Here is a 23,804-nt window from a genome sequence, read left to right as displayed (position 1 = left end):
TGCAAACAAATGAAAGCACAGCTTCAAATTATTACATCAAATGGAAGAGGCAATAAAGAAAAAAATGGAACTGTATTTTCACACCATGGTGGGCAAAATCCAAATTGCTGGCGGCATGTGTTTCTGTGAACGATCCAAGCAGTAATGCCTTCCCATGCTTTTGTTTTCTATGTCGAAGACACCCATGTCTTGAGGCCCTTTAGGTTTATGACAAGCAACATCAACACAATCATCGGCGAAGTATATGGAATTTGGCCGACACCCTTGAAAGTCCGAGGCAGAGACACACATTGATTGATTTGTACCCAAAAACAAAGCATCGTTTCCGATACTCTCAACCTCAACCAATTGGGGTCTATCCTCATAAGAAGAGAACAGCTTAAAAACCTTGAAGCTCAGAGTCTCCGTAAAGCGATCGTAACCATTTACTTGTTCAAACTCTAGCTTTTCAAACTTGAAAAACTTGAAGCTCAAAGACTTCACAAAGCGCTTACAATAAGTCAATCTCTGGAACTTCCTAATCAGCAATAGATCTCCCCGGGACGATTGCGCTAGGTATGTTTTGTTATCAGTGCCAGGAGACATCGGTACAACAACGCTTACATGGGGTTTAGCAGTTTGGTCACTACTAACATTAATCGAAAAAACACTGCCATCCAAACTAACAGCTAGAAACTGACCTTTATAATAAATCACATCATCGAATCCGATCACTTGATCGATGCAAGTCCAAGCTTCATCCCCTGACTTAATATGTGCTATTCGTTTTCCATAACCATCATAGATGACCACAGCTTCATAATCATTTGGAAACAACGAAGGGTTAGCAGATAATACAACCTTGTTAATGTAGTAATCACATCTAAAAAAAGCCCTTGCTCTAGACGCGGATGCGGGGACGGGAGGAAGCCTAAGGGTACGCCCGGTAAAAGGGTTTAAGAGGGTTACTACCAACTTGTCATCGACACAAGCCAACCAACCGTGGGAAGAACCGCAGCACCTCTTACTATAAGGCACATGCAACTCAAACCCGTAAGTCTTACCTCGTGTGACGCTATACAGGGAACGCCCTTTGTTGCTGCTGTCCTTAGTCGGAACCATCAGCATTGGAAGCTGGTTGGGCCGTGATTTGACGAGGCGATGCTGCTTGTGATGTAACGCAGCTGATTTCCAATGCTTGCAAACTGCAGTAAACCGGATATAGTCAGAGATGGGTATCAACTTTTCTAGTATCAAACCCAGAACGTCGGCCGGAAGCCATGCCCAGCCTGCGACTGAGGTCGACGCTTCTTCCATAGTGCTGCAGTATTTAGGGCTGGATTGGAACTCCATCTCATTGATAAGGTACATCTAGGAATCAAAGGAGGCTTGTCATTGGTGAGTTGTCCTCCTCCGTTACGGCAAAACCGATGAAAAAAATATGATTCATTTTCCTTGTATATCTGTTCAGTGCGGCCATGTTTAATTTAAAATCTTTTTCCTTGAATATATTATATGGTTCAAGATGGACATAATTTAATTTATTATTTAAGAAGGATCCAAAAATATAATGTAATTTATAATTTAAGAAGGTTCCAAAAGTAACAAGCTAGCTGGATTGTAATGGATAAACTACTATTTTCGAGGTATTTTGAAGGAAGAAGTGAAAAAAAAAAAAGTACGGCAACTTGAGGTAGGATAATCCTCCCTAAAATGGTAGGATTAGAAGAGAGAAGTTTCTTTCATGTCTATCCATTCCTAATCTCCTCAAAATGAAAAATCCTCCTCCTCTATATCTTCAATATACCTTGAACTTAGCTAGAGGGCTATCAATTCCAATCGATCCTAGACACCAAATGACGCAAGTGCTCTCTTCGGGCCTCCTTGGCTAAAATTTTAGAAAGCTCGAAAAGTAACAAACCTTATTTTTAACATCATAAATTGTGTATATACAATGCAGAGAATTAGAAAATAGCATCATAAAACTGATCCTGTCTTAAGTTTTTAGCTAAAATCTATCTCTAGTCTTGACCAATGGGGCAGCAGCAGGCACTTGTCACGAATGGGTAGTCGATTTCTTTTGTACACAAGGGAGAATTATGTAACATGGGAAAAGAAGTCAAAGAGTGCAAAATTTCCCTTCCTACTTTTATTCGATTTTTCAGCATGTGAGGTTTTACATAGATTCACAAATGAATTCAACAAAATAGAGCTTTTATTAGAAGATATGAGGATTCAAATGTCCAGGGATGGAGTTGTTGCTTTGCTCAGCCTGCTTTAGATGCATTGTCAAGGCATAGTTGTTCACCTCTAGCGTTCTACACTGCTCTTGATATTGGGACACAAGCTGCTTCACATGCTGGAATTCCCGGTTCCTCTCTACATATTCTTTCAAACGTTCGTGCTGGATAGCCACAGCCCGTTTCAGGATAGTATTCTCCCGCACCAGTCCTTCAATATGTTGTTTCATCATCATATTTTCCTTTTCGAAACTTTTGGCTACTTCAGCACCAGCGCGTGCACTGATTGATTTTTCTAAATCGTGTAGAAATTTAGCAGCACGAGACCTAGCATCATCCACGCTATTGGCACTCATCATTTCCCTTATAAACAATTCAACCCATTCCGCACCATCTGCAGGCAAGTTGCTTGGATTATCCATAGTGGCTGCAACTTCATCATTAGCCAATACACCGTTAGCTATAGTATCAGCTGTTTGTTCAAGATCAACAGATGCGGAAGTCTCCTCCCCGGATCCTAGGCAGAGCTCATGCAGCCTCTTGATGGCCGCATCAATATCGTCACCACATTCTTCCAATGCCCTCTCGAGAACGTGAGGGTCCATGTGAGAGAAAAAGAGTGCGAAGCTGATCGAGAATATATGGATCAAAGAAGCGACTGGGAGTAGTAGTAGAAGACGAACAGCGAAGCCTCTTTGTGAGGGCTGGCGACGGAGGATGCCTCTCTGTGAGGGGCGGCTATTGATCCTCGAAGAAGGACCTCTTTCTTCCACACACCGCAGACAAATATCCTTCAGTCTACCTCTTAATTGCAAACGAATCAACCAGACCACCGGTTTTGAATCCGATGATTTTACAGATAAACCAGGGTTAGGGGTTTTATGGATTAAGGGGGGTTTGGTGCAAAGTAAAGGGTTTTTGTCTTTGGGGTTAGGGTTTCGCGTTTGGTGCTTTATTATTTGGTTTGGCCTGTGTGATTATTGTTCTTTGTTGGTCCTGAGTAGGAAGTATTTATATGGGTCAATTGGAATCCTAGTAAGGCCAGAAGATTGTAACCTTTTCATGTTTGAATTATTACGTAGTCTTTCCTTGCAGGAAACGGATAGAGGTCTGAAACCCTAGATCAAGAACGGGTATACGTAACTTCTAAAGGCAATTGGGGTATTTCCTTTTACGATAAAACGTGACAACAAAAAAAAAAAGACTTATCATATTAACACCCCACAAATTATTGAATAAACCCCACATTTGCTTTTCTCGTAGATTAACACGCAAACAGTAAATCTAATTTACTGCAGATAGTGTGGTGAAAACTTGATCACGGGCCACACGGTTGGGTTAATCCAACCTCACAACTTTGACTTCATCTTTCGTAGCCCTAAATCTCTCCATAACGTAAGGCAAGTACGAATTCATGACCTTTTCCTTGTGTCGCAAGTCAAACACAATCCCAAAATATTGCTTTTTCGATCCGGAACATTGTACTTTGAAGAAGAAGTTGAATTGTACTTGAAATTCTTGGAATTCAGCCGGATCCCTTTGGACATGTCATCGAACTCTTGGTTGTTCAAATACTGGAGGGTGATATTAGTCTTTTTCCGAGCTTGCGCAATTTTTGAGAAGCCGAGCTGAAGGGCTGATCTTGTCTTTCAAGTACAGATCTAACGCATTGTAGACTTTGTTACATCCAGTGATAAGCAAAGTTTGAAGAATCCGTCAAGGAACGAAACAAGAATTCGTTTCATGGGCAGTAAGAAGTACTCCATGGCTTAGGACCAAACTGTTGGAAAAAATAGGGTCTAATTGCTATATTAAATCACATGAATATCAAGAAATAATTCATGCAATTATATATCAAAGTAACGCATGCACATGAGTAACCAATGTTATATAAACATGACATAATGAATTAGAAAAACCTAGAAATACAGTCGAGGCAAGTATTAGACACTCTGTCCTTAAGACAAGTTTACGTCCCACTACGGTGCTCATGGTTGATCGGCGCATGTCTCTCAAGATACAACGACCACGTCTTTGTAATAGTAGCACTCCAAATCACAAGGCTCCATGAACCACGATTGTGTTCAAAACTCTCTCATATAGACTCAATGAGACTCTCTAATATTTAGTACACTCTATGTATGATTATGTAAAACAATGAAAAGTTATTTTGTGATTATAGGGGGCTTCCCTATTTATAAAATGGGAGATACCTCTTTGGAAAGCATGTGAATATTCATGAAGAGTTAAAAGTTGCAACTCTAATTTCCATTCAATTAATAAATTTAATATAATAATATTATTATTAAATTTTCCAACACAAACAAGAATCAGATAAGCAACCATTTTGGAAGGACAAGCTGGAGGTACCTTTCTCATATAATCCATATTAACAAAATCTGCAAACTTTTGGAAACTAATCCCAGAAATAAACCTCAATTATTATCAATTAAACCTTCTGAAGAACATAAAGGGAAAATTATGATTTAGGAAACCTAATTTAGAAATTATAATAAAAGGAAGAGTTAACTGAGTGATTGAGTCTTGCTCATCAACTGAAAGAAGAACATAAGTCAATAAGTCCTCTAATAGTCAATGGGGAGTTTGAAGTCTTGGTCAATGAATAAGTTCTACCCAATACCATTAGGAAAAAAATCACTATGGTGCCGCTTGTGTATGAGATGTGACTTGTATTTTTCGTTTTTCATTTTTTGAAAGGTCTTCTTAATTAGGTGTAACTTCGGTTTTTTAATTTCATAAAGTATCATGACGAATTGTTGAGATTTCTTTAAAAATAAAAATAAAATAATTTATTATAATGAAAGATTTTCATTTTTGTTAAGCAAAAATTGACAGGTAGTCTATTATGTCTTGTTAAACCCACTTGAATGATTCAAAATTGACTAGTGCCCATTTGGAATTATTTTAAGGAGAGCCAAAATCACACTTGACGAAAATGTGCTTCTCCGTAAAGTCACTTGAAAATTAATTCATGCAATTTTATAAAGAAATACTTTTTCGCTACGACTCATTGTCAAAATTATTCCAAGGTGCATATAATGGGCCCAACCCGACCCATATTATCATGCCAATATGTCGATCTGGAACCATTCCTATTAGCATTGCATAAGCCTATGGTTAGCTTACCTGCGACCTAATCCTAATTAGGCAACTTAATTATTATCAGAATACGGACGGCCATAAAGATAATCATCCTTATTGGAAGAAAAAAATCTTTGTATTATTATAGTCGAATTTTCGTAGTTTTGAATCCTACAATGATCTCTCACAAATCCCCCTAAAATTGAAAAAAATGATAATTATAATATAATGATGGTTGCTTAAAGTCCAAGCCAAGTATGTCTTCCACCTCATAAAACAAGGAGTGCAGCCTTCAAATATACGCACACGACATAGCAACATAGCTTGAAAGATGAACAAGTCCACTAAGGCCTTCCACAGTAGGTCGGAAAAAGTGAATGTGATACCCGATATATTGAGGTCATATAGAAATCACATTGAGTCGGAAAATTCGAGTGGGGCCGTCATACTTTGCTCCATAACTATTGCAACATTCTCCTCGTAGTCTTAGCATACAGGTTCAACTTGAGGAGAATGTTGAGATTTTTCAACGGGTTCTTCTTCATTGGAGCCCTTTTGATCTTTCTTGGAAGTAGAGTTTTCCAATCGGCTTGATGACAGATTAAACCTCATCAGAGTTGATGATCCTGGTCATAGCAGTCTTGTAGTATCCCTAGGAACGAACTCATGAGTGTGATATCAACATCTTAAACTCACACTGGTGTAGTAGAAGTGTAATGTGTCACATCCCAGTCTCCTGCCTTGAGGATATTGTCCGCTTTGGCATTCTGGGCCTGGACTATGTCACAGCCACCCAGCTACCGCACGGTTTTGTTTTTGCAGGCCGCAGCCCCAAAAGGCCTCTTCAAAGGGTACCACCAGGCATGTACATATAAGGCCCAAAGACCACGCCCTCATGGGCGATGTGGGATACTACAATCCACCCCCCTTAGGGAGCCCGAGCCCGACGTCCTCGTCGGCACACCACGACCGTGAGTCTGGCTCTGATACCAAATTGTCACATCCCAGTCTCCCGCCTTGAGGATATTGTCCGCTTTGGCATTCTAGGCCTGGACTATGTCGCAGCCACCCAGCTACCGCACGGTTTTGTTTTTGCAGGCCGCAGCCCCAAAAGGCCTCTTCAAAGGTTACCACCAGGCATGTACATATAAGGCCCAAAGACCACGCCCTCACGGGCGATGTGGGATACTACATAATGTGTATAAAACTCAGGTCGCTTGATTCTTATATATAGATATCACGCTCATTCAAACTACCGTGGAAGACCTAACAACATCTTGTAAGTCAAACTGCTAAGATAAATATATAACAAATTTAATATGTAGCAATATCATGCGTGCCACTAACTAAGATGTATAGATATAATAATATATATGGTCTTAGGTTAATCATGTGTTCATGCTATCTACTCAAACTCAAGTGATTGCTACTAAAATGTACTTCAAAGCAAAATGATTTTCATATCTATTATCTCTTACCAAAGGGTATAAATTTATTTATTTATTTTTTATATATATATTGAGGCATTTTCACATGTTGTCGTATTCTTACCTATGATGTAATAATTTTAAAGAACTTATTTTATTTTTGTAACAAATTATTTAACCAAAATTTAATCAAAATCAAGCTAGATTTAACCAAAACTTAATCCAAATACAAATTTGACACAAAAATTTCATTTATAAAAGCGACATTGGAAAATTGAGAATTTGCCAAAGTAATGCAAGCGATAAATACTTTTAATTACTTGAGCTGCAAACCTCGTACAAAAATGTCACGACTTTAAAATCACGTCATTGTCACCCTCACATTGAGAAACAGTAAATTGGGATGTTATTGCCAAGAACAAAGTAGAAAGCAAAAATGTAAAAAAGGAGTGAAAAACAATAAATTCCCAATTTTTCTTCCGACAAGGATTCTTTTTGTTTGGGGATCAATCAATCACGTCCATTCATTGTACATCGTGGGTTAGAAATCATTAGATACTATTTATATTCAATTTTAAATTTTAAATAATTTCTGACGGTACGATGTACGATAAACGAACGTGATTGATTGGTCTTTTGATCTCCACAAAAAGAATCCGGAGGGAATCCCCTCCCTTTTTCTTTCACCCTACTTTTTAACCGTTTGGAACTTCTGAGAAAGAAAGAGGAGAGAAAATAAAAGAAACTCACCTGCTCCCCCGCCTGTAATACTAATTAATTAAAAAATAATTTACCATTTTTTGTAAATTTTTTTAATATATATATTTATTAAACCAAATTCCCAACTCTCCCACTAAACCAACCACGCTTCTCTATCTCTCTCTCTCTCTCTCTAGAGATGCATTCATTCTTCTCGTAGTGGAGAGCTTCTCAAATCGAAATTCACAGCAGAGAGAGAGAGAGAGAGAGAGAGAGAGAGAGAGAGAGAGAGTCAGATCTGAGCTCCATGATCTTCACCTGCCTCTGCCTGCTCTGCCTTTCAAGTTCGCAGCTTTGACTTGTACGGTACTACTACTACTCTCTCTCTCTCTCTCTCTCTCTCTCTCTCTCTCTCTCACTCCCTCCCTGTATTTGGTCTGTTTGGCTGCCGAGAAACTGCGGGGAAGAAAAGAGGGAAACAGTCTGAGAAATGACAATTGTAGTGACAATGCTTGTAATTTTCGGTTTCAGTTTGCAATCTTCTTGTTCATTTTCTGAGCAGCCAAATGGGATTTTTATTTTCATTACTTGATGTAGTGTCTGTTTGGTTAGGAAGGCTAAATGTTGTTGCTTTTTGTTCAAATGTTACTAATTCGGTTCAGTTCCAAACTGCGAAATGCTCTATATTCCGGAAATTGATCTAGTTTTACTAATTTGCTAGTTTGAACTCATTAATTGAAGGGTTTTCCCTGCTGGTGTATCGAAAAGGAAATAGTCTAGTACTAGTGAGGTTGTCTTATTTTGTTGAAGTCTGTTAATCCGTCAAATCGGCTTTTATTCGTTGCAAAATGAAAGAGTGGAACCATTGTGCTATAATGTGGTGAACAAAAACTTAATTCTTGAGTACTAAGGAGCTGGAAGGCTGTATTGTTTGAAAATAAAGCAAGATTCTGCCCCTCATTTGGTTGCTCAGAAAGGACGAGAAAATGAATGCTGAGTTTCTTTTTCAAATTTTGTTACTTTCTTTGACATTTGCTTGTTTATTTTTGTCAACTGCTTGAAATCAATGTAGAACAGGAGAACTTCTAAGATATGTAGGAGTTTTGGGGTTCATTTGGAAGGAGTAATTCCAAATCTAAGGATTTAGTTAACATTGTATAGTTAAATTAGTTGATTAGCTTATTTCTAGCCCTATAGATTTCAATTTGGAAGAAAGAGAAGGAAAAAAAGGAACTTGAAATGATTTCTAGCCTCATAGATTTCAATTTAGGAGCAAAAGAAGAAAAGAAATGGACTTGAAATGATTTCTAGCATATATTAATTTCAAATTTATATCAAACAAATGAATCAGTTATCTTAAATGTGTTCTATGACTAGTGCTTTGTAGTTTTTTCTTACTAATTTAACATTGTTATCAAATTTGAATTCTTTCTTACTCTATAATATTTTTGACTTCAAACCAAAACTTGAAATGCAGTTTTGTCTTGATTTCTCTTACCAATGGCAAAATCGAGACAACATTTCTCTAGCCAAGATTCATCACTGTCACCAACTTCTGTGCGATCACGAGAATGGGAGGGTCCATCAAGATGGACTGAGTACTTGGGTCCAGAGGCAACTTCTCCAATGAATTTGAGGAGCTCCAGGAATTCTGGTCCTGATGGACAGGTCCATAGTTCAGGCGGCTCCCACAAAGGCTTGAACATGCAGTGGGTAGTTCAACTAACAGAAGTGGCAGAAGGCCTTATGGCTAAAATGTATAGGCTGAACCAAATTTTGGATTACCCGGATCCAGTTGGCCATGTATTTTCAGAAGCATTTTGGAAAGCTGGTGTGTTCCCAAACCATCCAAGAACTTGCTTGTTACTCTCAAAGAAGTTCCCTGAACATTATAGCAAGTTACAGCTTGAACGCGTAAGAATGGATTGGTTTTCATTTAAATGTTAGGTATTCCTTTGTTAGTCGGCGTTACTGAGCTAGCCAGTATTGCTAATATGGAAAAGTATTGATGCAGATTGATAAGGTTTCTTGGGATGCCTTGCAAGAAAATGCAGAACTTCATTTACAAAGCTTAGAGCCATGGATCCAGGTATGAAGTTAGTATATTTACTTCTATTATTCCATTATCTGCATATTCTATAAAATGCTTTTGCAGAACTATTAGTTTCCTTTTCAGTGCTTATGTTTTTGGTGATAGATGGTAGTTATCATCAGTGTCTAATTGTGCTTGTTTCATCTATCTTTTTATAGAGGAATTAGGTATCAACTATTACTGAAACCTAAAAGGCTAAAACCTAATTCTTAATTTGTGGCGAGTTTATCAACAACAATTTCATGAATGATTTGTCCAGGAGCTTTTGCACCAATGGTTACAATTAATTATTTTTGTTGGGTGGTGGTGGTTTTCATTTGAGAGATGGTCTGCAAATCGCTAGCTCACTTCCTATTATAGATTTACGATGACCATATGTTAGATGCAGTCAAATAATAGCTTTTCTTTTGCATGCAACAGCTGCTTCTTGATTTGATGGCATTCCGAGAACAAGCTCTACGACTTATATTGGATCTGAGCAGTACAGTTATTACCTTGTTGGTGAGTCTCTTTATCACTTATTTTACCTCTGAATTATAGATTGTGGGTGGAACAATGATATTGACACTGTTTTGTCTTTCAACTCTATACACTGTGCCAAACAAATTGATATCTAGAAGGATAGGGTTGATGTGAAATAGGTAAGTTTTTCTGATATCTCCGTCTCTTACCCTCACTGATTCATGTTGAAAGTGTAGATTGAATAAGTTGAACAAACCTTGAAACTGGTTATGTAAGCAAGTGAACTGTTCACAACAGGGTAGTCTAATTAGTAAGTGTAACAATTGTAGTAGAAACAGATGTACAGTGCTTGTTCAAACTAGCCATATGTGAATATAGATTTGTAGTCAGAAATTTTTATTTCTGCTTTTCAGACAGAAGAAGAACCTCAATATCTATCTTACACCTTTTTGGCTAACAAACGCAATGTTTCCATGTAACTGATTTGATGACATGCAGCAAAGGTGAATTGATAAAGTGCTTCCCACTATATGCATTTGAGTTTATTAAGAAGTGAACAAGTAATTAAGGTCACATCTCACATTTTACAAGGGAGTTTGAGAAAATAAAAATAATGCTTGCATTATTTCCTTGGAGTTTAAGTTTGTAGATGATATTGTTTATAAAGGTTTTACATGGCATCTCTAATAACTTCGTGCAGTACTTTGCAGCCCCATCAGAACTCGCTTATACTACATGCATTTATGGATCTCTTTTGTTCCTTTGTACGCGTTAACCTTTTCTCGGAGAAGGTAAGTTAATTACCATTCTTCGTCCTCTTTTTTTCAATATGTTTCTTGTCATTGTCCATTTTTTGAGTCTTACTTGCTTTGTCTTAATACATACATGTACTGACTGTTCTGCTAACACTATGCTTATAACAGATACCAAGGAAAATGATGCTACAAATGTATAACCTTTTGCATTCCATGTCAAGAGACCGAGATTGTGATTTTTATCATCGGTAGGAACTAAGTTACTTGTTTTTGCTGCATATCATTATCAATCAAATTATTTTATGATTATTCTACTTACTATGTTCTTCTATTAGAGGATCAGAAAATGTTTAAATGGAATTCTAGAAATGACTCCATGAAGCACATGGGTAGTGGTTATAGGCTTCTGCATAACTGAGTATATGGAACTTAAGAGTATGACCTAGTTATATTCATGCATGAATATCTGTAGGTAGATCTGGTGTACCATGTATCATTGCATAACCAGTGAACAAAAGTCCCCACCCCCCCCCACACAAAAGTCCCCACCTAGTTAGGCTTGCAAACAAACTTAGTGACTTGCCACCCAGTCATCAGTCAGTTGATCTGAGGCTCAACAAGAAGGCTCGTGACAAGCTTGGGCTCTTCTGAGCTCATTGTTGGCTCAGCTTGAGTGCAGCCCTACCCCCAATATGATATTCATCTTAATGGGAAATCCCTATTCTTATTGTTCATGCTTAAAACTTCTGGTCTTATGTTTTTCTTTCTGTTGATAATAGGTTGGTTCAGTTTATAGACAGTTATGATCCACCGTTGAAAGGATTAAAAGAAGACCTAAATTTTGTGAGCCCACGTATTGGAGAGGTTAGTTTGTGTTTAATTTATCACTGTGGTTTTGATAATTATTATTTTGTGGCCACGGAATAAAGAGGCGTACCTGAGTTCAAATCCCCACTCCCCAAATGTCATAATTGATAACAAATTTGTCTATAGTTACAGTGTGTTTGGTTAGTGTAACTGTACACGTTTTTATAGAAGATGATGTTGATAATAAGTCAAGCACAAACAATTATATTGCCATTGAGTTTCATTTTTCTTTTGCCAGGTGCTAGAGGCTGTGGGACCTATTATTTTTTTGTCAACAGATACAAGAAAGCTCAGAAATGAAGGTTTTTTAAGTCCATATCATCCTCGATATCCAGACATACTTACAAATTCTGCTCATCCAATGGTAAGACATTTTAACTTTGTAATTTTAATATTACCAAAAATCTCCTAAACTGTTTCTCCTTTTTTATATTGACAATCTGAATGTTTTGTTAGAGTAGTGGTATTGCAAACTGCATTATATGGTTAATGTTATTTTCCATTTGCAGAGAGCTCAGGATCTAGCAAATGTCACCTCTTATCGTGAATGGGTATTATTTGGGTATCTTGTTTGTCCTGATGAGCTTCTTCGCGTCACTAGCATTGATATTGCTTTGGTAAACCTTACACTGTTTGATTTCAAATTCTCTTGCCAATTTTATATTGAATAAATTGAGCGTATCTTAAGGGAAGAGAAGATATGCATGTTTTGGCTTTTGTTTTAGGAATTTTCTTTAGACGTGTAGGTGCTTTTTGTTATATTACCATGCATAATGTGTTTGGCTTTTTTTCCCCTTATTTTTGTTACACTTTTGTGGCTTTCAGGTCGTATTGAAAGAAAATCTGGTTCTTACATTGTTCAGGGATGAGGTGATTTTTGCTGTCAGTTTTCCGTCGCTGAAATACTGTCATCGTTTTCAGTAGTTAATTGTTGTAATGTAAACATGCAGTATATACTTTTGCATGAGGATTATCAGCTATATGTCCTGCCACGAATTTTAGAATCAAAGAAGATGGCAAAGTCTGGTCGTACGAAGCAAAAAGAAGCAGATCTGGAGTATAGTGTTGCTAAGCAAGTCGAGAAAATGATAAGGTACGTACATAACACGAAGTCTAAATATGAAAACCAAGTTGAGAAATGATAAGGTTCGTACCTTATCATTTTCTCAAGTTGGAACTTGGAACTATACAATTCTCATTTGCATGGATCCCATGTTGGGACATCTGTATTCATGTTTCGAATATACATCAGTACCCTTAGTTCCCATCAAATGAACTTTCTTTATGATTGGCAATGTTTGTGTTAGTGCATTGAATGCATTAAAATTGGTTTCTTCATGCAGTGAAGTGCATGAGCAAGCATTACTCTCATGTGATGCCATTCATCATGAGAGGAGAATCTTGCTAAAGCAAGAGATTGGAAGAATGGCGCTTTTCTTCACTGATCAGCCTAGTTTGTTGGCTCCAAACATACAGGTACGTTTTCATTGCAGGCTTCTATTAATGTGCTTTTGGAAACGGTATGCTCAACTGCATTTTTTTAAATTTAAGTAGAAAATTTTGCACAATGAAACACTCTAGAACTTGTTGATAATATTATGATGATTTGATGTATTCTACAGATGGTATTCTCTGCCTTGGCTTTTGCTCAATGTGAGGTCATCTGGTATTTCCAACATGTTGGGATTGCGTCATCAAAATCTAAAACCACTCGCATGGTACCTGTTGACATAGTAAGCTTAATATTTTCCCGTATCTAATATCTATTGAGATCCATCATGATCAATCTTTTATCCTAGTATTTAACCTGATAATGAAGTGCTTGATTTTAACCTTGACGATTTCATTTGCAGGACCCAAGTGATCCAACTATCGGGTTCTTATTAGATGGAATGGACCATCTGTGCTGTTTAGTACGCAAGTACATTGCAGGTTAGTTTGAACTTAATGTCTGCCATGCCATTTTTCTGAACAGAGGAAATATGATAATTTCTATATTAAGAAATCTTCATGTGTATATTTTTCTCAATAGAGGAAATAAGATAAATTCTATATAAACTTATATTACTGCATTAAGATATTTCTTCTTGTGCAGCGATTCGAGGTTATGCATTATCATACCTTTCTTCTTGTGCTGTTAGAATCCGGTCTTTGTTGAATACCCCTGGGATGGTGGCTCTTGACTTAGATTCAAGCTTGAAAGGTCTTTTTCAGCAGATTGTTCAGCACCTTGAAAACATACCAAAACCACAGGGTGAAAATGTATCTGCCATTACATGTGATCTAAGTGTAAGAAACCTGCAGACTATGCTCAGTTTTCTTTAGAATAAATCTTCCCAGGTTTTCAGATGCCGAATTGATATTTCTTGTAGATTCTGAGATATCACTTGCTTGTGTTTATTTGGCACCTCTGTTGGATATAAAGTTTTCCATTTGCTATTTCATCACTTTAATTTATATCAAAGTGCTGAAATAGGTGTAGACTACTTGTTTGGTATAAATTATAAGGACTATAAATTGTGATTAATGGGAAATATTTGAGAGATAGTGTCATGTATATATTCAAGTATGTTAATTAGTCAGAAGTGCCAATCCCGCATGCCCAACAATTTACCACAAAGCGTTATCAGAGTTTTAAGGTGGATCAAATTTTCTTTTAATTAATCAGAATTTCTTTTAATTAATTAGTTTATGCAATCAGGTCTATTCAGTTTGAGTTGTTTTAACTTATATTTGTTAGCATAGTTCCTAATGGTATTGCTCTATGTGAATAACTGTTCTCAGTATTGTACTCTTCACTCTAGAATATTAGTTCTCAAATTATTTAGGTTTTCTTTTTATACATTTTTTAGGCATTAATTTTGTGATTACTAAACAGGAATTTCGAAAGGATTGGTTATCAATATTGATGATAGTCACATCTTCCCGATCATCTATAAACATACGACATTTGGAGAAAGCTACAGTTTCTACTGGGAAAGAAGGCTTATTATCGGAAGGAAATGCTGCATACAATTGGTCCAGGTGCTCCTTCTGACTTTGTTTTACCCGTTGTGATGATTTTGTAGTCCATCATTGCAATTAGTCAATTACATCGATGCAGATAAATATTGTTACGAGTTAACAAAAATGCATGGAACAGTTGGAGAAAATGGTAATTAAAATCTTATTGGTGATTCCTAGAAGCTATTCTAACCGGTTCCATTTTATTCTCAAGTGCTGTTAATCTTGGGATGCATGAGTCATCTTGGATATTTAAAAGGGGGAAAAAAAAAAAAAGAAGAAAATAATTTGAACATTTTTTATGTTACCTATAGGAGCTAGGATAGCACAATGTTTTGCCTGAAAAGTGAAAAACATTTAATGGATTCCTTTCAATATTGTTGAGCATAGTATGATCAAAATAGTTTCACAGCTGATATTGGAACATCTATTTAGCAGTTCCTGAAGTAAATAAAATGCTTTCAACTTCAACATTTCATGATTAGATTAACACATGGCTGCACATGCATTTGAAGGTGTCAAGGTGACAATAATAACACACGTATATGTTTCAATTTAGATGTGTTGACGAACTGGAAACTCAATTATCAGAGCATGCGAGTCTTAAGAAATTGTATTTCTACCATCAGCACCTTACAGCAGTAAGCGCTTTCTCTCTTTAGCTGTAATTGGTTTGATAAGTTCCCATTTAGTGTAACAATAACTTGACACAAATTAAAATTGTTTTTGTATTCTTTCTCTTGAAATAGGTCTTCAGGAATACTATGTTTGGCCCAGAAGGTCGCCCACAGCATTGCTGTGCATGGCTTGGCATTGCAAGTAGTTTTCCAGAATGCGCTTCCCCAATTGTTCCAGAAGAGGTGATCCATAAACTCAATTTCCTCCACGCCCCCTTAAAACTTTCTATACATATCTACAGTCCCAACAAGCAAATTGCAATCATTGTTTCAACAAATTTAAAACACAAAAAATTCTTTTAACATGCTTGCCAAAAATTCATTACTAAGTCCTGCATTGAGACAAAATAAAGCATGTTCTGATGTTCGGATGGTATAGCTTAACTTGCTTCAGCATGCACATGGATGCATGAGACCAGAAATGAAATGACCGTGCTTAACCCCTTACTGCAAGCAGGTAACTAAAATTGGCAGGGATGCAGTCCTTTATGTTGAATCTCTGATTGAATCAATAATGGGAGGACTCGAGGGATTAATCAACATACTTGATTCTGAAGGAGGATTCGGTGCCCTTGAGATCCAGGTAATCACTTTTATCTGATCTAATTTTGAAATAACAGGAAATAAGAAGCAGTTTATTCAATTAGGTTTTACAGAACTAATTTTGAGAAAATTTTCAGCTTCTCCCGGAGCAGGCAGCGTATTATATGAATTATGCATCCAGAGTATCAAATCTTTCAGCTAAATCTCCAAAGGGCCCATCTGGTTTCCCTTTTCCTGGTCAGGAGAGTCATCCTGAAAATAATACTTCTATCAAAATGTAAGTCGTTAATCATCATAGTTTCATGCATTGTGTGCTCTCTTTTTCGGAGTCCAATATTTTGACACAGCTAACAGTGCCTTTGCTTTTTCTTGGTAATGGCAGGTTAGAAGCTGCAGTGCAGAGACTGACCAATTTATGCTCAGTTTTGAATGATATGGAGCCTATATGTGTACTAAACCATGTTTTTGTCTTAAGGGAGGTAATTAAACTCTTTTTTCTTCAACCACAAGATTACGTGATTCTTGCATTCTACTGAAGTGTGCCAATTATTATATCCACAGTACATGAGAGAATGCATCCTTGGGAACCTTAGGAGGAGATTGCTTTCAGCACTTAAAACTGATAATGATCTCCAACGGCCTTCTGTTCTGGAGTCACTTATTCGCAGACACATAAGCATCATCCATCTGGCAGAGCAGCATATTAGCATGGACCTAACTCAGGGTATTCGAGAAGTTCTGCTCTCAGAGGCCTTCTCAGGACCAGTTTCTTCTTTGCATTTGTTTGAGAAGCCAGCAGAGCAACAAACAGGATCAGCCACTGAGGCTGTTTGTAACTGGTACATTGAAAATATAATCAAGGATATATCTGGCGCTGGAATCCTTTTTGCTCCAATTCACAAATGTTTCAAGAGCACAAGGCCTGTTGGTGGATATTTTGCTGATTCAGTCACCGATCTTAAAGAATTGAAGGCCTTTGTTCGGATTTTTGGTGGCTATGGAGTTGACAGGTTAGACAGAATGCTGAAAGAACACACTGCTGCACTTTTAAATTGTATCGACACAACATTGAGATCGAACCGTGACGTGCTAGAGGCGGTTGCTGGAAGCCTGCATTCTGGTGACCGAATAGAAAGAGACGCATCAATAAAGCAGATACTTGATATAGACACTGTGATTGGGTTTTGCGTCCAAGCTGGGCTGGCCTTGGCTTTTGACAGACTTCTAGCTGAAGCTTCTGGAGCTGTGCTCTTAGAAGGTGCACCCTTGATACATTCATTGTTGACCGGGATAGCTAAGCATATACCTGAAGAAATACCTGAAAAGATAGAAATCAGGAGATTGAGAGGGGTGGCAAACAATTTTGGTGTAGTCTACGATCATGATTCTCAGTGGGTGAGATTTATCTTAGAAGAGGTTGGAGGTGCAAACGATGGTTCATGGAGCTTCTTGCCTTATTTATTTGCCACTTTCATGATGTCAAATATTTGGAATACAACTGCCTTCAACGTGGACACAGGGGGATTCAACAACAATATCCACTGCTTGGCAAGGTGCACTTGCATTTACTTCACCATTAAGTAGAATTATATTTTACGCTAGATATTTCTGAATACAAGATGGGATTCGTGATTACTTAAAGTTCGTCAAGGCAAATTATCCAAACCCTTACCTATTCACTAGTGCTTAGTCCAACAGGAAATTTTTTGTTTATTTAGTTTCTTGATTCCTCCATGATCACTAAAAATTAATGGGTCTTTTTGCCAAATGCATTAATGCCTATCATGGACAAATTTTGTTGGCAGGTGCATTAGTGCTGTAATCGCGGGAAGTGAGTTTGTTAGACTGGAGCGTGAGCATCAACAAAGACAGTCTCTCTCAAATGGACATGCTGCTGATAATGGGGACACTGAAATGCAAAGCCGTTCGTCAGCTGAAGCAAGCATAAAATCCACAATGCAGCTCTTCGTCAAATTCTCTGCAGGCATTATACTGGATTCATGGAATGAAACTAACCGGTAAGTTCATTCGTCTCTTCTCACTTGTTCGGGGACATGTAATTCATTTGATTGTACGTAAAACCAAGACAAGATTTCACTTGCTTGCATGCTCATGTACCTTATCTACAATTCTCCTACTTACCCGTGCAAGCTGCTAATAATTTCAACTGTTCTTCACAGATCTCATCTCGTAGCACAGCTAATTTTCCTAGACCAACTTTGTGAGATCTCGCCTTATCTTCCACGAAGCTCTCTGGAACCCTATATTCCATATGCCATTCTTCGTTCGATATACAGCCAGTATTATGAAAACTCTCCATCGACGCCACTTGCATTACTAAGTGGTTCACCCCGCCATTCACCTGCTGCATCACTCTCACATTCATCTCCTGGAGTACGACATCCTCGCGGCGATTCCACTCCTCAGTATGATTCAAGTTATTTCAAAGGATCATCATCCCATAGCCAGGAGCATGAAACTGACAGCGGAAGCTTACGGAGCACAGAAAGCAGGCTAAGGAATGTTCGTCGTTCCGGGCCTTTAGATTACAGCTCAAGCCGTAGTAAAGTTAAGTTTGTGGAAGGCTCAACTTCAGGGAGTACCGGCCCAAGTCCGCTACCGAGGTTCGCTGTCTCAAGATCCGGTCCAATATCCTACAAGTGAAAAACGAAGCGAAACCGAGTTAAAAGGTAAAAGGGATGGTAATTTATCTACTCTGTAATTCTGTCAATGCCTCAGTTATTAGAGATAGATGGGCTAGTTCATACGAATTTTGACAAATTGTATATCTAGAGTGTTGCTGAAATATTAAGACAGAAATAAAATTTAATCCTATGTGAGTCGAGACTCGGCACTGGGTGCTTCTTTATTTAAGGGAAATGATTTTCGCACAAAGAAACAAGAATGCGAGACGTGAAAAACCAAAAGTATTCGAAACATCTCTCTTTCAACTCTGTGGAACTGAACTCTCCTCCAAAACCCTACACACTACACTCTGAAACAAAGAGGAGCGGCGATATGAGAACGACGATGAGTTTAGATCCAGAAGTCCGGGCGGCCTTCATTACAAGACAGACAGTAATTGATGAAGTTGGAACTTCATCAGCCTGAAATGGCTGCCCGGTTGAGGATCTGAAGCTGATGGCACACCACAAATTTTAATCTTAATACCATATGAGAAATGTGGCATGCTTAGTCTCTTAACCTGGATGTTAGAACACTTCGACGGAATCACCAGAAGAGATCTGTATATTGTTTGTTTGTCTTGATATGTGACTGAATTGGTAACATGGTTCTCTATTGCGTTTGATACGATTTAGGGTTTGTTTGAAAATACTTGTAAAACGACTAAAAGCATTTTGAGAGAATATGATAGTAGGTTCCAACTTCCAAAAGCAAAATTTTATTTCACAATTCACTTGAATCCTGCATTTTAACTAAAAATTGGTTTCAAAAACATTTTCATAAAAAAACGCTTTCAGCCGTCTTAAAAGCAGTTCCAAATGAGCCCTTAGTGACAAAAATGGCTGCGATCGCAACGTGTTTACGGATAGAGGGCAAGACAATAGATGAAACAAATATGGTTTTTATTATCTACTAATGTACAAATGAATTACAAGTTACATGTAATTTAATTTTAATTTTCCAGCTGCTGATTCTTCATGACCAAGTAAAACAACAGTATCTACAACTACAGCAAATTGTGTAAGGCCCCGTATCGAAAACCCCAATCTGTGAAAGAACGAACTGCGTGTCATTCAGCTTCGTCATAACCAGCATAAAGCAGCAGCAGCTTATAACGAAACACCGACTGCTCATCACTCTTCCGAAGATGCATAAGCGAATCCTTCATGACTAATTGTCGATCCAAGGTTTTCCGATCAAAATATGAAGCTCCAAATGACTGACAGAGGTGGAGCGGCCTCCTTTGAAGTAGAGAGTGTTATCTGATTGATTAATAGTCTCTCATTGACGAGAGTGGTATCATAGGCTAGTTATAATCCCGGTCTGGTTTGAGCAGAGACAAGAGCAGTCTCGCACATTCGAATCCCTCTTGACAAGTCGCCTGTCGCGGTTGATTGTCAATTTGATCAAGGGGAGCTTCTGTGCGATCTGGCGCCAGATTTCATTTACTGTTCCATTTGGTTCTCCATATTGAAAATAATGCTTCACCTAAATCACGAAATTTAGATTAGTAAGGAATAACAATTTCCACTGTCATTAACTGTGCACTGGAATTACTTAGTAGATGACTCTTAAGTTTGTACCATTTTCATACATTAAATTGCAGTCACATATACGATGCACATAAAACTTGAGGAACTCTTATGCATCACATCAACACAACTTTGCCACAAAGTCCACCATTAAAATAATCTATCTAGAGTCCTAGACACTTGTCAAATATCATCCCAGGGTTCTACGGAGATGCATATCAGTTTTGTGTTCAACCTTGCTCTTATACCCACATCTGTCCAGTGTCAAAGATGAACGAAATATAAAAAGAAAAGACCTTGCTGAATGCACAACTAACAGAGAATGCCAGAGTGTGGCCAGTGAGACAGAGATATAAGATGTCATGATTTTACCCTGTACGAGACCTTCCTAGCCGTGAAAACTCTATTATTTTTTGCCCCTTCTGCTTTCCCATGTGATTCAAGGAAAGAGAAATCGGTGCAACTATTCCAGTTCAAAAACTGAGAACCTAAGTACAGGGTTTACATCTTAGACACTCATATGATACAAGTCCTGTATCGGTTTGCATTAGTTTCCTTAGGCATGTTCATGGTTTACATATGTTTTCCATTTCTTAATCTTCATTTCGCCATTACCCTTTTCCCCATGCTTGGTCTCCAACCAAATCAAATGTAAAACCTTCCAAACTGAAAATGAGTAAAAGAAGCAAGCAAGAACTGAAGCAGAAGAAAATTTGAAAACAATAGCACGAATACAGCAGAATGAAACTTGAAAAACATCAGAGAGAAAAGGCAACTGAAATCCCAAAATACAAAGATTTGGACTAACCTCATTCAGCTCTGTCTGGTATTCCAGAATTCTCTCAGTGGGGATTCCTCTCAGCACTGAGACTAAGAATCCTGGCTTTAAAGCTGCATTGGATTCTACAAATATTGCTATCTTTCTGTAGTCTATCACATCTTCGAATGGCAGCTCAATGCTATCGCTGACTATCACAGGCACGCACATGCTAACTATAGAATCGAAAAGTCGGCAGGCTGATGGAGTATCACCAGCAGGATTCAAACAGAACTTCGACGTATGCATCCCCTGTGTAGCAGCCCGTCGACTCACTCTGGATTGTGTTCCATGCTTTACTATAACATCCTCTTCATTTTCAAGTAATTGGAATAGTAAATCACGTATCTTTCCGCCCTACACAAACACGAAAAAAGCCCCAAAAGTCACATTAGCTCAGGCGGACAGATAACTGATCCTAATATCAAACATTTACCCCATAAAGTTTCTTGATTCATATTCAAACCCGTAATTCATAGACTTAGATGAGAAGCAATCACACAATGCTTATTAAAAATGCAGCATTTCCAACAAACCCACAAGATAGTCCATCACAATAAACAACAACAATGATCAAGATAAGAAATTTAGTAAGCAACTGAAGACGTACCTCTTTTCGGAAGCGGTTGCCCATGAAGAACAACAAGGTGTTGCGATTTTCGACGCTGATATCCCCGGTGTAAGTGTTGATGCGGTGAGAGTAAGGCACGATCACGTCCTTCACAAGCGATCCTTGGTCCTCCTTCAACCGCCCGAAATCGCAAACAAGCAACACACAGTTTTTCACTCTGTCAATCACTTTGTACAGAGCATTGGGGTCCGAAGCCATGATCACATGGTCTCGGCCATTGTTCCTCTTCCAGTACTCCTGCACCTCCAGCCACTCAATCAACGCCACCTGATTCTCCTCGTCGCTGTACAACGGCTTCTCCGACCCGGAGGCCGGTCGGGCCTGGTTAACAATCAAGCTCAATGACGAGAAGAACGGCACGTAGAACAAGTCTGCCTCTTCCGGATCCAATACCTTCTCGACTGGAGACCCGACCCGTTCCGATTCGGGTTTGAGCAGGTCCTGGAACAGGTACCACTCGCCCATGTGCTGGTGACCCGGGTACTTGAGCTTCGAAACGTCGTCGTCAGGCCGGCCGCCGCGGGCTAACGAGTGATACTTGATGACTCCGTAAGTGAACCGCTTCGGGAGATCGTAGAGATACACTTTGACGGGCTTTCCGGGAAAATTAAGCTGATTTTCCCGGGAAACAAACACGTGGGAGATCGAATTGGAAGCGGCGGAGGAGAAGGAGGGGAAGGCGTTCTCAAGCTTGGAAGTGGCGGCGGGAGTGAGGAAGTTGTTGAGGAAGGCGTAGAGGACAAGAACGCCGACGATGGTGGCGAGGGATTGCTTGAGGAGGGAGGATTTTCGCGCCATTGAGAGGAATTGGGTTAGGATTTGGCGGCGGCGGCGGCGGGCATGGGGGGAGTTGGTGGAAGAAGGAGAGGAGGGTTTGGCAGTCTTCTTGGCTTTGCTGGATCGGAGCTCACTACTCATCGTACCCGTTGTTTTGGGGCCTCGGCGTACATGCTAACGTGCGCCAAGTGCGTTACAGGGAGGCAGGTATGTTTTCTCTTTAAGCGGCCCTTGAGAATTGAGAATGTACGTCCACTTACTACTAAGAATTGAGAATGTATTTTCATTTACCCTTACGATTTAATAATATTTTTTTTTTTTATAAATAAAAGCTCTTAAATTTTAGTGTAAATAATATGGTTTGTCAAAAAATGTCATAATAATAATGGAAATTTTTAGACTTGCATTTAAAATATTGGGAGAATTTATGAATCTTTTTTATTGCAACGATGTAACAATTAAATTATGTTCAATCTACACGGTATGATTTATGTTTAATTTCTCGCGTTGATGAATCACACAATGATGGTTAGAGGAGGTTGAAATATCTATGTAAGTTTTCTCAATTTTCGAAAAAATGGACTACCTTGACAAAGTCACAAACTAATCTCCTTTAAAAAACAGTTATTGATGTGTGTTGTTAGGATAAAATAGAGTATTTAAACAAACATATGAATATTCAATTCTCATTGTCACATTACAATATTTAAATTATTTCTCCCTTGGGAATGAAAAAAAATATGCAATTTGTCCCTTTCATTTATGTATGTGTATGCAAAACTAAAAAGAAAAAACATTTTTGCTACGTTGTGTGTTGATTATTCTTTTTTTTTTTTTCTTAAAAAAATTAGCTTGTGGTTTCGACATGGCAGTCCATCTATTTAGGGATTGGAGAAATTCACAAAGGTATTTTAGGAACCTTCAGGCTATAAAATGAAGCGTGATAGTCAAATAAATGGTAAAGTTTATCTTGTTATCAAAGGTTCAACGAAGGACCTTAATTAATGGTGACATGGTGTTAGCTAAGACGTCTTCGATACATTTGAATCAGTTAAAGTGCGAATCAGTAAAGTGATGTTACAGTCACATTGAAGAATTTGTCTTAAACGAAAGCTTGTGATCCAAGATTGAAGCCAAGAGAAATACAAGCAGGAGTCGCACTACGATTCCCAGTCTCGCAATGGAAGGAAAAATGTTGCCTAATCACACAAGCAGCATCAACGAACCTAGAAACAAGAAACAAACACTACCAAAACCGACTTTCTCCCATCAATCCATTCGTTTTATGCCCCTCACATCGATCTGAAATAGGAAACAAAGAAGAAATGCCATATACAAAAAACATTTTGGAGAATAGTCAATTTTAATTTTTAACTACCTACTTCTACTTACAAACTGATAAACATGCATAAAAATTGCATCTTGTTTGGTCTTGATTTGTCTACAACAGCTCTACTTCTATATATTTCTAGTACATTTTTACTAACTTCAATAATTTCTAAAGCATTAACTTATA

The 23,804-nt window shown here is 38.2% G+C and overlaps 4 protein-coding genes across 5 annotated transcripts; 1 reads left to right on the top strand and 3 right to left on the bottom strand.

The window, feature by feature from the left end:
* Positions 1 to 78: 78 nt before the first annotated feature.
* Positions 79 to 1,296, bottom strand: LOC137727745 (F-box protein At2g26160-like). The gene is made up of 2 exons (XM_068466563.1): positions 464 to 1,296; positions 79 to 394 (listed from the first exon to the last, which is right to left on the bottom strand). Exons 1-2 carry the CDS (start codon positions 1,294 to 1,296, stop codon positions 79 to 81), a joined length of 1,149 nt encoding a protein of 382 aa, XP_068322664.1.
* A 901-nt stretch (positions 1,297 to 2,197) lies between these two features.
* LOC137728477 (uncharacterized) lies at positions 2,198 to 2,824 on the bottom strand. Its single transcript, XM_068467254.1, has one exon. It carries the CDS (start codon positions 2,822 to 2,824, stop codon positions 2,198 to 2,200), a length of 627 nt encoding a protein of 208 aa, XP_068323355.1.
* A 4,805-nt stretch (positions 2,825 to 7,629) lies between these two features.
* On the top strand, positions 7,630 to 18,689 carry LOC137727679 (protein NAP1). Of its 2 annotated transcripts, XM_068466504.1 has the most exons (24): positions 7,630 to 7,813; positions 8,925 to 9,361; positions 9,462 to 9,536; positions 9,960 to 10,040; positions 10,712 to 10,792; positions 10,925 to 11,004; positions 11,536 to 11,620; positions 11,862 to 11,987; positions 12,133 to 12,240; positions 12,449 to 12,493; positions 12,574 to 12,716; positions 12,967 to 13,099; positions 13,246 to 13,356; positions 13,477 to 13,555; positions 13,719 to 13,912; positions 14,502 to 14,647; positions 15,186 to 15,267; positions 15,376 to 15,486; positions 15,761 to 15,886; positions 15,984 to 16,123; positions 16,229 to 16,325; positions 16,408 to 17,399; positions 17,652 to 17,864; positions 18,027 to 18,689. In XM_068466504.1, the coding sequence occupies exons 2-24, from the start codon at positions 8,948 to 8,950 to the stop codon at positions 18,508 to 18,510; spliced, it is 4,146 nt and encodes a 1,381-aa protein (XP_068322605.1). In that variant the 5' UTR covers positions 7,630 to 7,813; positions 8,925 to 8,947; the 3' UTR covers positions 18,511 to 18,689. The 2 variants fall into 2 exon arrangements, with proteins under 2 accessions (XP_068322605.1, XP_068322606.1); XM_068466505.1 differs by lacking the exons at positions 7,630 to 7,813; positions 8,925 to 9,361 and having other exon boundaries at positions 9,504 to 9,536; positions 10,702 to 10,792.
* Positions 18,690 to 19,416: 727 nt separating this feature from the next.
* On the bottom strand, positions 19,417 to 22,527 carry LOC137727680 (probable arabinosyltransferase ARAD1). Its single transcript, XM_068466506.1, has 3 exons — positions 21,491 to 22,527; positions 20,872 to 21,237; positions 19,417 to 20,019 (listed from the first exon to the last, which is right to left on the bottom strand). The coding sequence occupies exons 1-3, from the start codon at positions 22,427 to 22,429 to the stop codon at positions 19,831 to 19,833; spliced, it is 1,494 nt and encodes a 497-aa protein (XP_068322607.1). The 5' UTR covers positions 22,430 to 22,527; the 3' UTR covers positions 19,417 to 19,830.
* Between the last annotated feature and the right edge of the window lie 1,277 nt (positions 22,528 to 23,804).

This window comes from Pyrus communis, chromosome 3 (assembly GCF_963583255.1).
Source record: "Pyrus communis chromosome 3, drPyrComm1.1, whole genome shotgun sequence".
Taxonomy (NCBI): domain Eukaryota; kingdom Viridiplantae; phylum Streptophyta; class Magnoliopsida; order Rosales; family Rosaceae; genus Pyrus; species Pyrus communis.
This window is presented reverse-complemented; position numbering and strand designations above follow the sequence as displayed.

What these genes read in the sequence shown, in the direction of transcription:
- LOC137727745 (XM_068466563.1), bottom strand. Translation starts at nt 1,296, where the DNA reads ATGGAAGAAGCGTCGACCTCAGTCGCAGGCTGGGCATGGCTTCCGGCC. An exon ending in GTGAAGTCTTTGAGCTTCAA is followed by an intron (nt 395 to 463) that starts GTTTTTCAAGTT and finishes GGAGACTCTGAG; the next exon opens with CTTCAAGGTTTTTAAGCTGT.
- LOC137728477 (XM_068467254.1), bottom strand. Translation starts at nt 2,824, where the DNA reads ATGGACCCTCACGTTCTCGAGAGGGCATTGGAAGAATGTGGTGACGAT.
- LOC137727679 (XM_068466504.1), top strand. Translation starts at nt 8,948, where the DNA reads ATGGCAAAATCGAGACAACATTTCTCTAGCCAAGATTCATCACTGTCA. An exon ending in GATTGTGATTTTTATCATCG is followed by an intron (nt 11,005 to 11,535) that starts GTAGGAACTAAG and finishes TGTTGATAATAG; the next exon opens with GTTGGTTCAGTTTATAGACA. An exon ending in AATATCCACTGCTTGGCAAG is followed by an intron (nt 17,400 to 17,651) that starts GTGCACTTGCAT and finishes TTTTGTTGGCAG; the next exon opens with GTGCATTAGTGCTGTAATCG.
- LOC137727680 (XM_068466506.1), bottom strand. Translation starts at nt 22,429, where the DNA reads ATGAGTAGTGAGCTCCGATCCAGCAAAGCCAAGAAGACTGCCAAACCC. An exon ending in GCAACCGCTTCCGAAAAGAG is followed by an intron (nt 21,238 to 21,490) that starts GTACGTCTTCAG and finishes GTGTTTGTGTAG; the next exon opens with GGCGGAAAGATACGTGATTT. An exon ending in ACCAGACAGAGCTGAATGAG is followed by an intron (nt 20,020 to 20,871) that starts GTTAGTCCAAAT and finishes TTCGTGATTTAG; the next exon opens with GTGAAGCATTATTTTCAATA.